The sequence below is a fragment of the Galeopterus variegatus genome, unplaced genomic scaffold (assembly GCF_000696425.1).
Source record: "Galeopterus variegatus unplaced genomic scaffold, G_variegatus-3.0.2 Scaffold973, whole genome shotgun sequence".
In the NCBI taxonomy this organism is placed as follows: Eukaryota; Metazoa; Chordata; class Mammalia; order Dermoptera; family Cynocephalidae; genus Galeopterus; species Galeopterus variegatus.
Window position 1 is genome coordinate 362,641 of NW_007727084.1, and position 12,549 is coordinate 375,189.

Genomic DNA, 12,549 nt, shown 5'->3' on the forward strand with positions numbered 1-12,549 from the left:
AATTAGCTGAAAAGGGTGGTGGTGGGCATGTCACAGGACACTTGTGTCCCATTGGTGATTGCTCCATTCCATCCCTTCCTGACCCGCTGGCAGGTAGACCAGGCCTCCTTCTCCAGGGGCTAACTCTAGAGTTCCCCATCCCCTGCCTGTGCCTCCCCATTCCAGCCCTGACCATTCTGGGCCATTATTGTCTATCTCCCCACTGGACTGGGAGCTCTGTGAGATTGGGGCCCAGAGCTGTCTAGGTCACTGTTGTGTGGGGACAGGATCACCCCTCAGTGAGAGCTCAATCACTCTCGCTGAGTGCCTGAGTGAAGGGGTTCAATGCCCACCGTGCATGCCCCTCCCCTCCCACCCCACCCCGGCCTTCCAGGGCTCACATGCATCTCTGGTGCACAGCGTCCGAGCAGGTCGATCAAGGCAGCATAGAAGGACATGATGGCATGTCCCAGGTGCACCCGGTTTTCTTCAGGGGGCTCGTCACCGAAGCTATAAGGGAAGGTGGGTGATGTGAAGGAGGCGGCAAGGAGTATGGGGAGGGTGGGTTGCCCTAATGAGGAGGGGGCTGGGAGACTCACTGCTCACGCCGCCGGTCCCTGCGGACACCAGGACCATCCCGTGCGGGGTCCTCGGAGATGCGGATGGCCTCTTCGATGGCAGCCAACAGCCCTGAGCCACCCTCACCCCGCAGGGCAGGTCCGAAGCACTCGGGCTTGCGGATGAGCAGCCGCACCACCACGTTGGCGTTCTCCTCCACGCTCTCGCCTGGCCACCGGGGCAGGGTTAGCCAGTCTCATGAGCCACAGCCCCAGGACCCTCCCCACGTAGCCCCAGGACCCAACACCTTGAGAGGTAATGCTAGGCCCCTGCCTCATGCCCACTTGAAGGGACCCCTGCCCAGGCCAGGCCTGTGGCTCAGGGTGTGGACTGTCTCTCCGAGGGAGACTTTAGCCAGTGACCCCACACCTCCCGCCCTGCCACTGCCACCCCCAGCCTCACCGTTGACGAAGACAGCAAAGCGCAGGAAGTCCAGGTAGCGCTCACCGCCGCAGGGGTTCCAGCCAATGTCTGGGTACCCTTTGGCCAGGAGCATGGGGCAGCTTTGGAGGCCACAGCCTGCCAGATAGGACACAACCTGGGGAATGGGAAGGGGCTCAGCCAGAGGCCAGACCCTCACCACCTTCCTCCCCAAGGCCCAGGCCTCTGCTCACCCTTGAGCTCCTCAGTCCAATTCATTTCTGGATCCCTCGGCAAACTAACACTGGTCCTGTCCACCCTCGTCTCCCACCTGGACCACTGCAGCAGTCTCCTCCCTGCCTGCTCCTGTCCTTCTCCCTTCCCCTCAGTGTGCTCCCCACACACAGCCAGAAGGACTTTGTGAGCACCTAAGTCAAATCACTTCCCTCCTCTGCTCAGAACCCTGTGGCTCCATCTCACTCGGGATAAAAGCCAGAGGCCTTGCTGTGGCGCACAAGATCCCACACGACCTGCCCTGGGCACCTCCCTGCCTTCACCTCCCACTGCTCACTCTTCACTGCCTCTGCTCCGGCCACACTGGTCTCTCTGCTGTTCCTCAAACTCCTGACCCAGGGCCTTTGCACTGGCTCTTCCCTCTACATAGAATGCTCCTCCCTCCGATGTCCATCTGGCCCCTCATCTCCTGAGCTTTACTCAAATGTCACTTTCTCGGTGAGGCTTTCTCTGACCACTCTTACTTAAACTTGGACACCTCCTGACACTTGATATTTCTCTCCCTGCTCACTTTTTTCCTCCTTAACACTCGTCACTAGCTAACATATTATATATTTTATTTATTCATGTTTATTACATATCCTCCCAACTAGAACATCAGCTTCACAAGGACAAAGACTTTTGTTTGTTGCTTGGCAGCTGGTCAGTATGGAGATCTGAACCCTTGACCTTGGTGTTACAGGCTGCACTCCAACCAAGGTACCCGGCCAGCCCGAAAGGCACTTTTGACTGTCATACCACTACTGCCTTGGACAGGTCCTGCCACTCAGTGGGTGTGCAATAAGTATTTGTTAAATGAATAATAATATAATAGCAGCAAACCGTTATTGAGCATTGTTTTACAAATACTTTCATGGACAAATACTTTCCTCTGGAGAATCTAAGTCACTTGTCCAGGGCCACATAGCAAGGGAGCAGGGGAAGGTGTACACAAGTTGCTGAACTCCAGAGCCCAGGCACTTTGCCACTGCACACACAAGGGGAGGCACAGAGGGCCAAGACACATGCCAAGGCCACTCAGCCAGGAAGCCCAGAGTGCGGATCTGCACGCAGCCCTGTAGCACCCTGTGAGTGAGCAAGTGGGTTCTGTTCTCTTCCTATGACTCATTGTCCTTAAAGGGGAGGCACAGAGGGCCAAGACACATGCCAAGGCCACTCAGCCAGGAAGCCCAGAGTGCGGATCTGCACGCAACCCTGTAGCACCCTGTGAGTGAGCAAGTGGGTTCTGTTCTCTTCCTATGACTCATTGTCCTTCTGATTTGCCCTGGACAATTGCCCCCAGAATGGATTCAAAATCAGCAGGGGCCTTAAGCAGCCAGGTAGGGGCCAGGCCTCCTTCCTCAGGCCAGGGGTCCACCCTCCACACCTTTTCCAGGTCCTGCTCCTGCAACGCCAAGGCCAGCTCATTGTTGTCAATAACAGAGGCAGCTGCCACGTCCAGGGGTGTGGAGCCCTGCATGCCTGTGGGGGAGACAGGTGGTAAGAATGTCTCACTCCTGCTTGTCACACCTCCTCTGGGAAGCCCTCCCTGACCACCCTTTTTCCAGCCTCGTGTCTCTTCTGGTTTGTGTTTCCCTCATCTCAGCCCTGACCACTCCAGGCTGCCGCTGTCTGGGATGGGTCTGTCTTCCACTGCACTGTGAACCCAGTGAAGGCCAGACAGGGCTGTCAGGGTCACTACTGTGTCCCTAGCACTACTCATTACAGGACCACAGTGGGCTGAGAGGGAGTGGTTGTTAAATGACTGAATGAATGAGTGAGCCGGCAGAGAGTAGGGCAGGCCTGGATGGGGTGCCAGGAGCGGGTTCTGGGGGACAGCTCCTAGGCTCAGGAGTTCTCACCGAGGCCAATGCCGCTGTTCTCCAGCAGATAGCTCAGATGGTCAAACATGGAGCGCTGGTTCTGCCGGCTGATGCGGCAGAAGTAGCAGAGGAAGCGGCAGCAGCTTGTCACCATCTTGGGGAAGCGGATCTCCTGGGATGGGCAGGGTGGACTGGTGGTCAGTGCCTGTCCTCTGTGGCTCCTTCCCTTGAGCTCCCCAGCGCACCTAGGCCCCCTTACCTTGGATTCACCACCCCCAAGGACATTCACCATGACCTCCATGACTGTCTCGTGCATGCCCAGTGCCCTCATCAGGTTTGGGTGTTGGTAGAAGACTTTATTGTTCATGATGTTGCTGTGGACAAGTAGAGTGTGTGGGGTCACCAGTCGCCAGGTGGGGCCCAGTCCAGAGAGGACATCGTGATAACAGCACTTAGTGACCTCTTACTGTGTGCCTGGTCTTTACAGATCTGAACTCATTCAATCCTTACTCTGGGAGGCAGGAGCTATGCTTATCCCTATTTCACAGATAGGGAAACTGAGGCATGGATCCAAAGTGGGCTCCCCTACGGTGGCAGTGTTTGTCCTGGTGCCCATTGTATCCTCAAGTGCCTAGAAAGGGCCTTACACAGTAGCTGCTTAATAAGTGTTTACTGAGTGAATGAGACTCATTTGCCACTGAGTGCTCAATACTACTGCAGCTATTCTTCTTACTGTTACTGTTATCATTCACCTGAGCTCACTGAAGCCACACAACTCTAGGAGTAGTCATGGTTCTTCCTCATTTTATAGAGGAGGAAACTGAAGCTCAAAAGGGTAAACTTTGTGCCAAGAGTCACACAGTGAGTAGGAGCTGCTACGACGGGTGGATGGAGAGGGAAGGGAAGGGGACGTCCCCCGGGGCGCTGGCAGGGATGTGCAAAGTGAGGGAGGGGCGGAGCTCACCCAATGCTCTGAATCATGAGGTTCTCCTCCTGGGGACCCATCTGCACAATGAGCAGTGAGCGGATCTGGCCGAGGCACTCGAGCAGACTCATGGTGTCCTCCACGGACGGTGGCGCGATGGTGTAGGCCCGCGGCAGGGCGCGCAGCAGCTCGCCGAGCCCGTCATACTGCCGGTGGAGGAGGCTGAACATGGCCCGGACCAGCTCGGGGCTCTGCACAAAGTCCTCCTGGGCCCAGCGCACCACAGTGTGGGATACCAGCTCCTGCAGGGACCCTGGGAAGGGGACGCAAGTGTCGAGCACCATGCCAGGGCACGTCAGCATGTGGGGCCTGGAGCCTGAACAATGCAGAAGGGGCCCCTCTTTCCAGAAGGCTCTTCAGTTACTACCACCCCCAACCTCCAGGAGCAGGTGGATTCTGTCAGATTTTTTTTTCTATCACCCCAGGAATCTCCCTGTTCTCTTCATCCTAATACCCAGTCAGTCCATAAGGGCCCCCTCCAGATTTCAAGAGGAAAATAAATTGTATAACTGCAAAACACCAGAGCACTATTAGAAGCACCTTCACCAGGTACCTTTGAAAGCACAAGTCACAACTCCACTTGTTCTGTTAAAAAAACTGCCAATTTTCCATCAAGAGAGACAACAGACACTAAGAAAAATGGCAAGGACTTTGGTATCATTTGAATATGAGGTCACAATGACTCTGTGATTCGTTCTTCCTGAGATCTGCCTCTCCCACATGTAGCATCCATTTATCTTTCCATCTCTCCTTCTCTCCCAGCCTTTTCCTTCCAAGAACTTCTGGGACAGAAGAGAGACATCTCCTGTGTCACAGGGTTAGGAGGGAACACTCTGCACTGGCATTGAACGATGGTCTTGATTCATGACCAGTGACATGTAAATCCTACTTTCCTTCCAGGGCCCTGCATGATCTGGTCCTGTCACTTTCCTGCCCTGGTCTCCCAGCACTTTTCCCCCTCGCTCACTTTCCTCCAGCCATGTTGGCCTGATACACCAAGTATGTCCCTGCCTCGGGGCCTTCGTACTGGCTGCTCCCTTTGCACCGATCATCTTCCCCAGATCTTTGCACGCCTTGCTCCCTCACTCCCACCTCTCCATCTTCCTCCCTCTCCCTTCTCTCACCCAGCTTTATTTTTCGTTTTAGCCCCAATGACCCCCTGACATTCATATATCCATGTCTGCATTTGCTGTAATATTCTAAACTCCTCAAGTGCAGAGGCTTGATTTCCCCCCTACTGTATTCCCCAGTCCTGCTAACGGTGCCTGGCCCAGAGTGGTCCCAATAAAAGTTTCTTGAATATTGTAGGATAAAACCTGTACCAATGTCAGGGACACTGTCCTTGTTAGATGTGGCTAATATATTTGCGTAAGGACACATTGGCCCAACGTTTTTCATAACTGCTTTTCTAATCCCTCAGCACAGTAACTGTTTCATCAAGAGAGAAAAGAAAAACAAAAGCCAAGAGGACACAGAAGCCACAGTGCTGCAGGAGCTGCCACCATCCTCAGGTGGGATGTATGCCTCTGCCCTGGCAGGCTGTATGCCACACTGGCCCAATACACGTGTTATGCAGCCCCCGCATTTGGGCGACACCCCCAGCACGCCTCCTCCCTCCCCAGCCCCCCGCTCTTCCTCTCTCATCCCTGACTATCTACCCCTCCCTTGCATTCCTCCTGAAGGTCTGTTTTGAATACAGGGCTGCCCGCCCCGCGCCTGCCCTCTCCCTAGTGGCTGCCATCCTCACGGGCTTTGCTCTCCTCGGCTGACAGCTCCTCCTTGGGTTTCTCTTCCTTCTTCTTCACCAGCCGAACTTTCTCCAAAAGGCTCATGAGGCGGCTGCCGAGGGTGGTCTCCTCCTCTGGTTCCTCCTCCTCTCCCTCCAGCTGAATTCCTGGAGGTGGTTGAGAAGAGAGGGAATATCATTTATCTGTTTGCTTATTTACCTGCTCAATCCTTCACTTCCTCTTCCTTCACCTGTTTGTTCATTCATTTCTCATTCAAGCATGCATCATTCATGGAGTTTTTCTTTTATTTCTTTATAGGTTAATATGTTTGTTCATTAATTCATTCTATGATTCTTTTTCTTTTTTTTGGACCGGTAAGGGGATCACAACCCTCCGTGGCACGGTGTGGTCTGCACCACGCTCAGCCAGTGAGCGCACCAGCCATCCCTACATAGGATCCGAACCTGCGGCCTCAGCGATGGGAAGTATCTAAAATATTTTAGCCAACATTGCATGCTACCAATTTCACCAATAAGGACTCTTTTTAACACTTACCATGCTAATTAACAAACCACTAAATACACAAATGAGAATCCAGCACTCTCCTGAGTGAGCCACGGGGCCCGGCCCAAACCATTTGTCTTTTAAATCAGCTATTGCAAATATGTTCAAAGAACTAAAGGAAACTAGGTCTGAAGAGTTAAAGGGAAGTGTGCTGACAGTGACTCACCTAATAGAAAATATGAATAAAGACGTACATAATATTAAAAAGAACATATAGAAATTCTGGGGTTGGCTGACCAGTTAGCTCAGTTGGTTAGAGCACTGCCTTGTAACACCAAGGTCAAGGGTTTGGTTCCCCATGCCGGCCAGCTGCCAAAAAAAAAAAAAAAAAAAAAAAGAAAGGAAGAAAGAAATTCTAGAGTTGAAAAGTATAATAACTGAAATTAAAAATCACCAGAGGGGTTCAACACCATATTTGAGCTAGTAGGAGAAAGAATCAGTAAATTTGAAGGTAGGACATAGAGGTTATCCAATCTAAGGAATAGGAAAAAAAAAGAATATCTAAAGAAAGCCTCAGAGACCTGAGAGGCACTATCAAGTGTACCAACACATACATAATGAGAGTCCCAGAGGTAGAGGAAAGAAAGGGGAAGAAAAAATATTTGAAGAAATAACAGGGCTAGCCAGTTAGCTCACTTGGGAGAGCATGCTGCCGACAACACCAAGTTCAAGGGATTGGATCCCTGTACCAGCCAGCTGCCAAAAAAAAAAAAGAAAAAAAGAAAGGGGGGGGGGAGAGAGAGAGAAGAAATAATGGAAATAACAGCTGAAAACTTCCCAACTTTGATAAAATATATATGTATATATATTATATATATTAATCTACACATTCAAGAAATTCAACAAACTCCAAATAGGATACATTTAAAGAGCTCCACACCTAGATACATCATACTCAAATTGTCAAAAGGCAAAAAAAAAAAAAAAGAAAGAAAGAAAATCTTGAAAGTCAGCCAGAAAAAATGACTCAGCACATACAAGGGAATCTCCATAAGATTATCAGCTTACTTCTCATCAGAAACAGTGGAGGTCATCCCGTCGTTCCTCCAGCTAGCCATCTCTCCACCAACTCAATCATCCATCCATTCATCAGTCCTCTTCACCGATCCATCCATCTAGCCAGCTAGCCAGCCAGCCATCTCTTCATCCATTTCTTTATTCATCCATCCTTCTATCCATCAATTTACACACCTATCCATTCACCTGCCTATAGCCATCTTCCCATATATTCATCCACCCAAATACTCATATAAACATACACTTCCACTTTTCACCTATCTGCTCACTAATACGCTCATTCATTCATTCAACCAATAGTTACATAGCACCAATACTGTAGATGTTTAAGGTCAGGAAATCTTAGGGAAACTTCAGAAGAGGTCTCAGGAGAAAGTCTGGGAGGGGGACTCTCTGATCCCTTCTCCTTACCACAGTGTGCCAGCAGATCTTGATGAAACTCAAGCAAATCCTGTCGAATCTCTTCAGGGAGAGGACAATCTTCCTCATCTGCACCATCTTTGAAGTGCAATAACAAGTTGATCTAGGGGTGGGTCAAATGTTAGAAAGAGGGTCTGAGGCCCCAGAGCAGGAACTCTGAGGTCAATGATTGAAGATGCAATTGTAAGTTCCTGTCTGAGGTCATGAATCAAAGTAGGAGTTAGTGAAGAATATCTGGGAGACTAGGGCCAGAGGTTCGAAAGGGGTCAGGGTCAGTCTGAGGTAACTCAGAGGTCAGGTTGATTCACAGAGAGGTACAAGAGTTAGAGATAAATATACCAATGGGCCGGGGGTCAAGCACTGGTTTAGAGGTTGAGGACCATCAGTGAGCAGAGTCAAGGGAGAGGCTGAGGTGGGGGGTTGTTTGTTTTTTCTTTGTAATCTTTCTTCGCAGCTGGCCCATAGAGTGATCTGAACCCTTGACCTTGGTGTTATCAGCACTAACCAACCTGTCGGCCCCTTTTTAATTTTCATTTATTTATTTGTTTATTTATTTTTGGAGGTTGGGGTTTAGACAGTCAGAGGAGCCAGAGTCAGGGGTCAGAATACCTGCTCCTGAGGTGGAGAGCGGAATTCGCGAGTACGTCTTGCAGTCTCAGCTGCAGACATGGTGAAGGCTTTCATAAGGAGACCATAGCGGTCCCTCTGGTTGGCCTGGAGCTTGTCCACATAGCGCTCTGCAAAGGCTGCCAGGGACTCCACACGGTGCTGCAGCTCTTGGTCACAGAAATATTCTAGCAGATGGCACATCTGTGGGAGAACAACCATGCAGTAGGAGGGATGATGATGAGACCACTTGGACTTCCTTGAAACTTTTCTTGCTTTCTCTCCCTTCTCCATGACCCTACCCAGGTTCAGCCACCACCATCTCCTGCTGGGATCCTTAAACCAGCCTCCTCCATGGTCTCATTCCACATGCAAACCAGGGAGATCATTCTAAGCCAGCATGACTTTACTGCTTGATGCATTTCCACAGCTCCCCACTGCCTCAAGACAAAGTCCAGACTCACGCCCACCAACCCTGTGTCTCCCAGCCCAGACGGACGGAGGCTGGAAAACAAGAACCAACGCACCTGTAACTTCACAGACTCCGGCAACTTCATCTGGAGCAGCCCCTCCTCCAAGCCTTCTTTTTCCCCTTCTGCTGCCTCCTCTTCCTCTTTTTCCTCATCTTCCTTCTCCTGTGCCTCTTCCTCCTCATCCTCCTCTTTCTCCTCCTCATCCTCCTCTTCCTCCTCTTCTTCCTCCTCCTCCTCCTCTTCCTCTTCTTCCTCAGTGAATACTTCAGGCTCAATCATCTTCAGAATCTGTTTCACATCCTCATCACCAAAGACACCCATCACCTGCAGAACAAAGCCTGTGTCCTTTGGTGTGGCCTACAAGGCCTCCATAATCAGGCCCTGGCCTCACTCCCCAGACCTGCTTCTCCTGCACATGCTAGTTTTATTCCTGCACTGGCTGGATATAATGCCTCCCACAAGCAGGAATGGCATCCACTGCCTTGCTGTCCCCCTAGATTCACATCCTGTGTCCCACCCACATGGCCCAGATCACATAGCCAGGCATGAGCACTTCTCCCTTCACACAGGTAAGTCCTTTCTCCCAAGTCTGAGCTATGTGGCTCTGGGACAAAATATACCCTACACCCGATGGAGGCCCTCATGGTTCCTAACATACATCAGCTATACATCAGTAAACACACTGATGTCAACAGTTGGAATTAGAGAGAGTAGATGGAAGAAGAGGAGGGAGAGAGAGAGATGGCTGAAGGGAGGACTGGGTGGCTGGATGGATGAATCGATAGACGGAATGGTAGAGATTTGAAGGGGAGATGAATGAATGGTGGGTCATGATGGAGAGATGGAGGAAATGGTGGAAGGATGATGGGTGGATGGATGACAGAAGATAAATGATGTAGAGGTAAGCGGGTAGGTGGATGGATGGGTGTATAGATGCATGAGCTAGTAAATGAGCATATGGATAAACAGATAAATGAGTAAATAGCCATAGGTTGGAATGGAGTGGATGGATGGATGTATGGGCGTGTATATGAAAACTTGCATGGATAGGTATACGGATGAATGGTTAAACAGGTATATGAATGAAAAGGTACATGAAGTAAAGGATGGATAGAAGGATGGAGAACAGATGGATGGATGGGTGGACGAATAGGTGTGACGGCTGGATGGATTTGTGGGTAGGTGGGTGGGTGTACATACATGTGGATGGAGAGATACATGGGTGAATGGAAAGGTAGGTGGAAGGTGGAGGATTGAATGGATCTGTGGATGGGTGTATGGATGGGTGCACAGGTGTACAGGAGATGATTCTTGGATGTGTGGAAAGAAAGATTAATAGAAAGATAGATTTAAAAAATTAAAAGAAAGGGCCGGCCCGTGGCTCACTCAGGAGAGTGCGGTGCTGATAGCACCGGAGCCACGGGTTCGGATCCCATATAGGGATGGCCGGTTTGCTCACTGGGTGAGCGTGGTGCTGACAACACCAAGTCAAGGGTTAAGCTCCCCTTACCGGTCGTCTTTTATAAAAAAAAAAAAATTAAAAGAAGGATTAATTCTTGGATGTATGGAAGGATTAATAAATAAATTAAAAAAAAAAAAAATTAAAAGAAGGATTAATTCTTGGATGTATGGAAGGATTAATAAATAAATGGGTTGGTGGATAGATGAATACGTAGAGTGATGCGTGAATGAGTGGAAGGACAGATGGACAAACACACTGAAAGTTGGACAGGTGAATGTATGTACGAATGGATGCATATATGGGTGGCGAACATACAGACACAAAGACAGACCTGTGGATGGGAAGATGAGGGTATATATGAATGAATGGACGGATGTGTAAATGGAAAAGTACGTGGAGGACAGATGGACTGCTGGATGGATGAACGGGAAGATGGAAGAAGAGGAATAAACATGAATAGATGATACATGAAAGGGTGGAAGGAAAGGTGAATGGAGGACGGATAGACGATGGGAGGATAAATTGAAAGGTGAATGGATGGATGGATGGAGAGATGAGTGGGTGGTTGGATGCCTAAATGGGAGGGGGTCGATATACGTATGGATGGGTTATTTGGAATGCGGAAGAATGGAACAGAGGGAAGCAGGAGAAAGCCATTACCAGCAGGGTAGACACAAGCTTGAGCACGGGCACGAACTGGAACTCCACGGAGCCCCCGACGGGGTCGCGAGCGTGCTGCCCGCCGTCTCTCACCGCCTCTCCCAGCATTCTCAGGGCCTTATCTCGCAGGGCCTCCAGAGGGATGCTGGGGCTGAGCCTGGCCGGGGATTCCGCTACTGGCAGGGCGGCCACGAAACAGGGGGGTGAGAAGTGGTGCGGGGGCCTCAGCGAGGTGAAGACTCCAACGCCAGGAAGGCCGTGGCGGCGGGGACCGTTTTCCTCGCTCCTTCCAGGTGGGAAGAGCGTGATGGCGCGGGTCTCAGACGTGAGGGGCACGATGTATTCAGACAGCATGGAGCGGCGGCTGCGACAGGCACTCTCAAGGTGGATGCTGATGAGCAGGTCGTAGTAGCCCGCGCGCAGCGGGCCCGGCAGGTGCGCGTCCTCCAGCGCGTGCAGCAGCTGCGCCTGGTCCACGTGGCTGCACAGAGCGTGCGCCACGCGGTTGTTGCCCAGCGCGCACACGGCGCGGTAGAGGCGGAGGGTGTGTGAGTGGAAGCGCTGCAGGTCCAGGCGCTCCGACAGTTCCAGGATGTCCATGCACCTGCGGTGGCGATGGGGAGCACAGACAGGGGCAGAGCGGGCGGAGGAAGTGGGAGACAGAGAGGCAGAGATGCTTAGGTGAGTGTTGGCGGCTCCAGCAGGGAATCCCAGTGTCCCGCCGGGTCAGGGCTGTGGAGCTGGGTCCCACGGTCTTTCAGTGGGTCTGGAAGTCCCTAAGTGCTCTGGGGATGGCCTGGGACACTGTGGGTATCTGAGAACATCTGATGACCCTGAGATGAGTCTGGGATCACCAGACTGGGTTTGAACCTCTCTGGCAGGTCTGAGTGCCCTGGTTCTGTTTGAGCTTTTCTAGAATCTAAACTCCACCAGGGCAGGACATTTCTGCCCGTTTTGTGTTTGTTATATTCCCAGCTCCTAAAACAACGCCTAGCACATAGTAAAGTGCTCGATACATATTTGTTGAATTAATAAATGAATGAATGGGTGTGTCTGGAGACCTGGGGATGGGTCCAAGTCCCGTAGGGCAGGTATGGTCTGAGCACCCTGAGTTATACAAGGGCATTTCAAAAAGTTTGTGGTAAAATTGAATTAAGAGATAATACAAATCCTTCCATGAAGTTTTTGAAGACCCTTCGCATGTGAGCGTTATTAGAATGCCACTTCTCTAGGGCATAGTGTCTCCAGTTAGAATACTGCCAGTCACAGAGAAGGAGTCTAGAGCTATTTGTCAAATGAATGAATAAAGGAAAAAATGAGGCACATCAGAAGCCTCCTGGAGTGAGTCTGGGATCACCGGCCATGTTCAGAGTCCTTAAAAGTATTTCTAAGGGCCAGCCCATGCCTCGCTTGGGAGAGTGCGGTGCTGATAACACCAAGGCCACAGGTTCAGATCCCTATGTAGGGATGGCCGGTTCGCTCACTTGGGAGAGCGTGGTGCTGACAACACCAAGTCAAGGGTTAGGATCCCCTATTGGTCATCTTTTTTATTAAAAAAAAAAAAAAAAAAAAAAGTATTTCT

The 12,549-nt window shown here is 50.9% G+C and overlaps 1 protein-coding gene across 1 annotated transcript in view; it reads right to left on the reverse strand.

The window, feature by feature from the left end:
* RYR1 (ryanodine receptor 1 (skeletal)) overlaps positions 1-12,549 on the reverse strand; it is a 123,255-nt gene that overhangs the window by 69,331 nt on the left and 41,375 nt on the right. Inside the window, exons 34-45 of the mRNA XM_008573955.1 lie at positions 10,968-11,571; positions 8,900-9,169; positions 8,376-8,576; positions 7,758-7,869; positions 5,786-5,932; positions 4,018-4,291; positions 3,313-3,427; positions 3,093-3,225; positions 2,618-2,712; positions 1,000-1,135; positions 579-765; positions 381-489 (exon numbers count right to left, since the gene is read on the reverse strand). Coding sequence (XP_008572177.1) covers positions 381-489; positions 579-765; positions 1,000-1,135; positions 2,618-2,712; positions 3,093-3,225; positions 3,313-3,427; positions 4,018-4,291; positions 5,786-5,932; positions 7,758-7,869; positions 8,376-8,576; positions 8,900-9,169; positions 10,968-11,571 — 2,383 coding nt within the window. The remainder of the gene's footprint in view (positions 1-380; positions 490-578; positions 766-999; positions 1,136-2,617; positions 2,713-3,092; positions 3,226-3,312; positions 3,428-4,017; positions 4,292-5,785; positions 5,933-7,757; positions 7,870-8,375; positions 8,577-8,899; positions 9,170-10,967; positions 11,572-12,549) is intronic.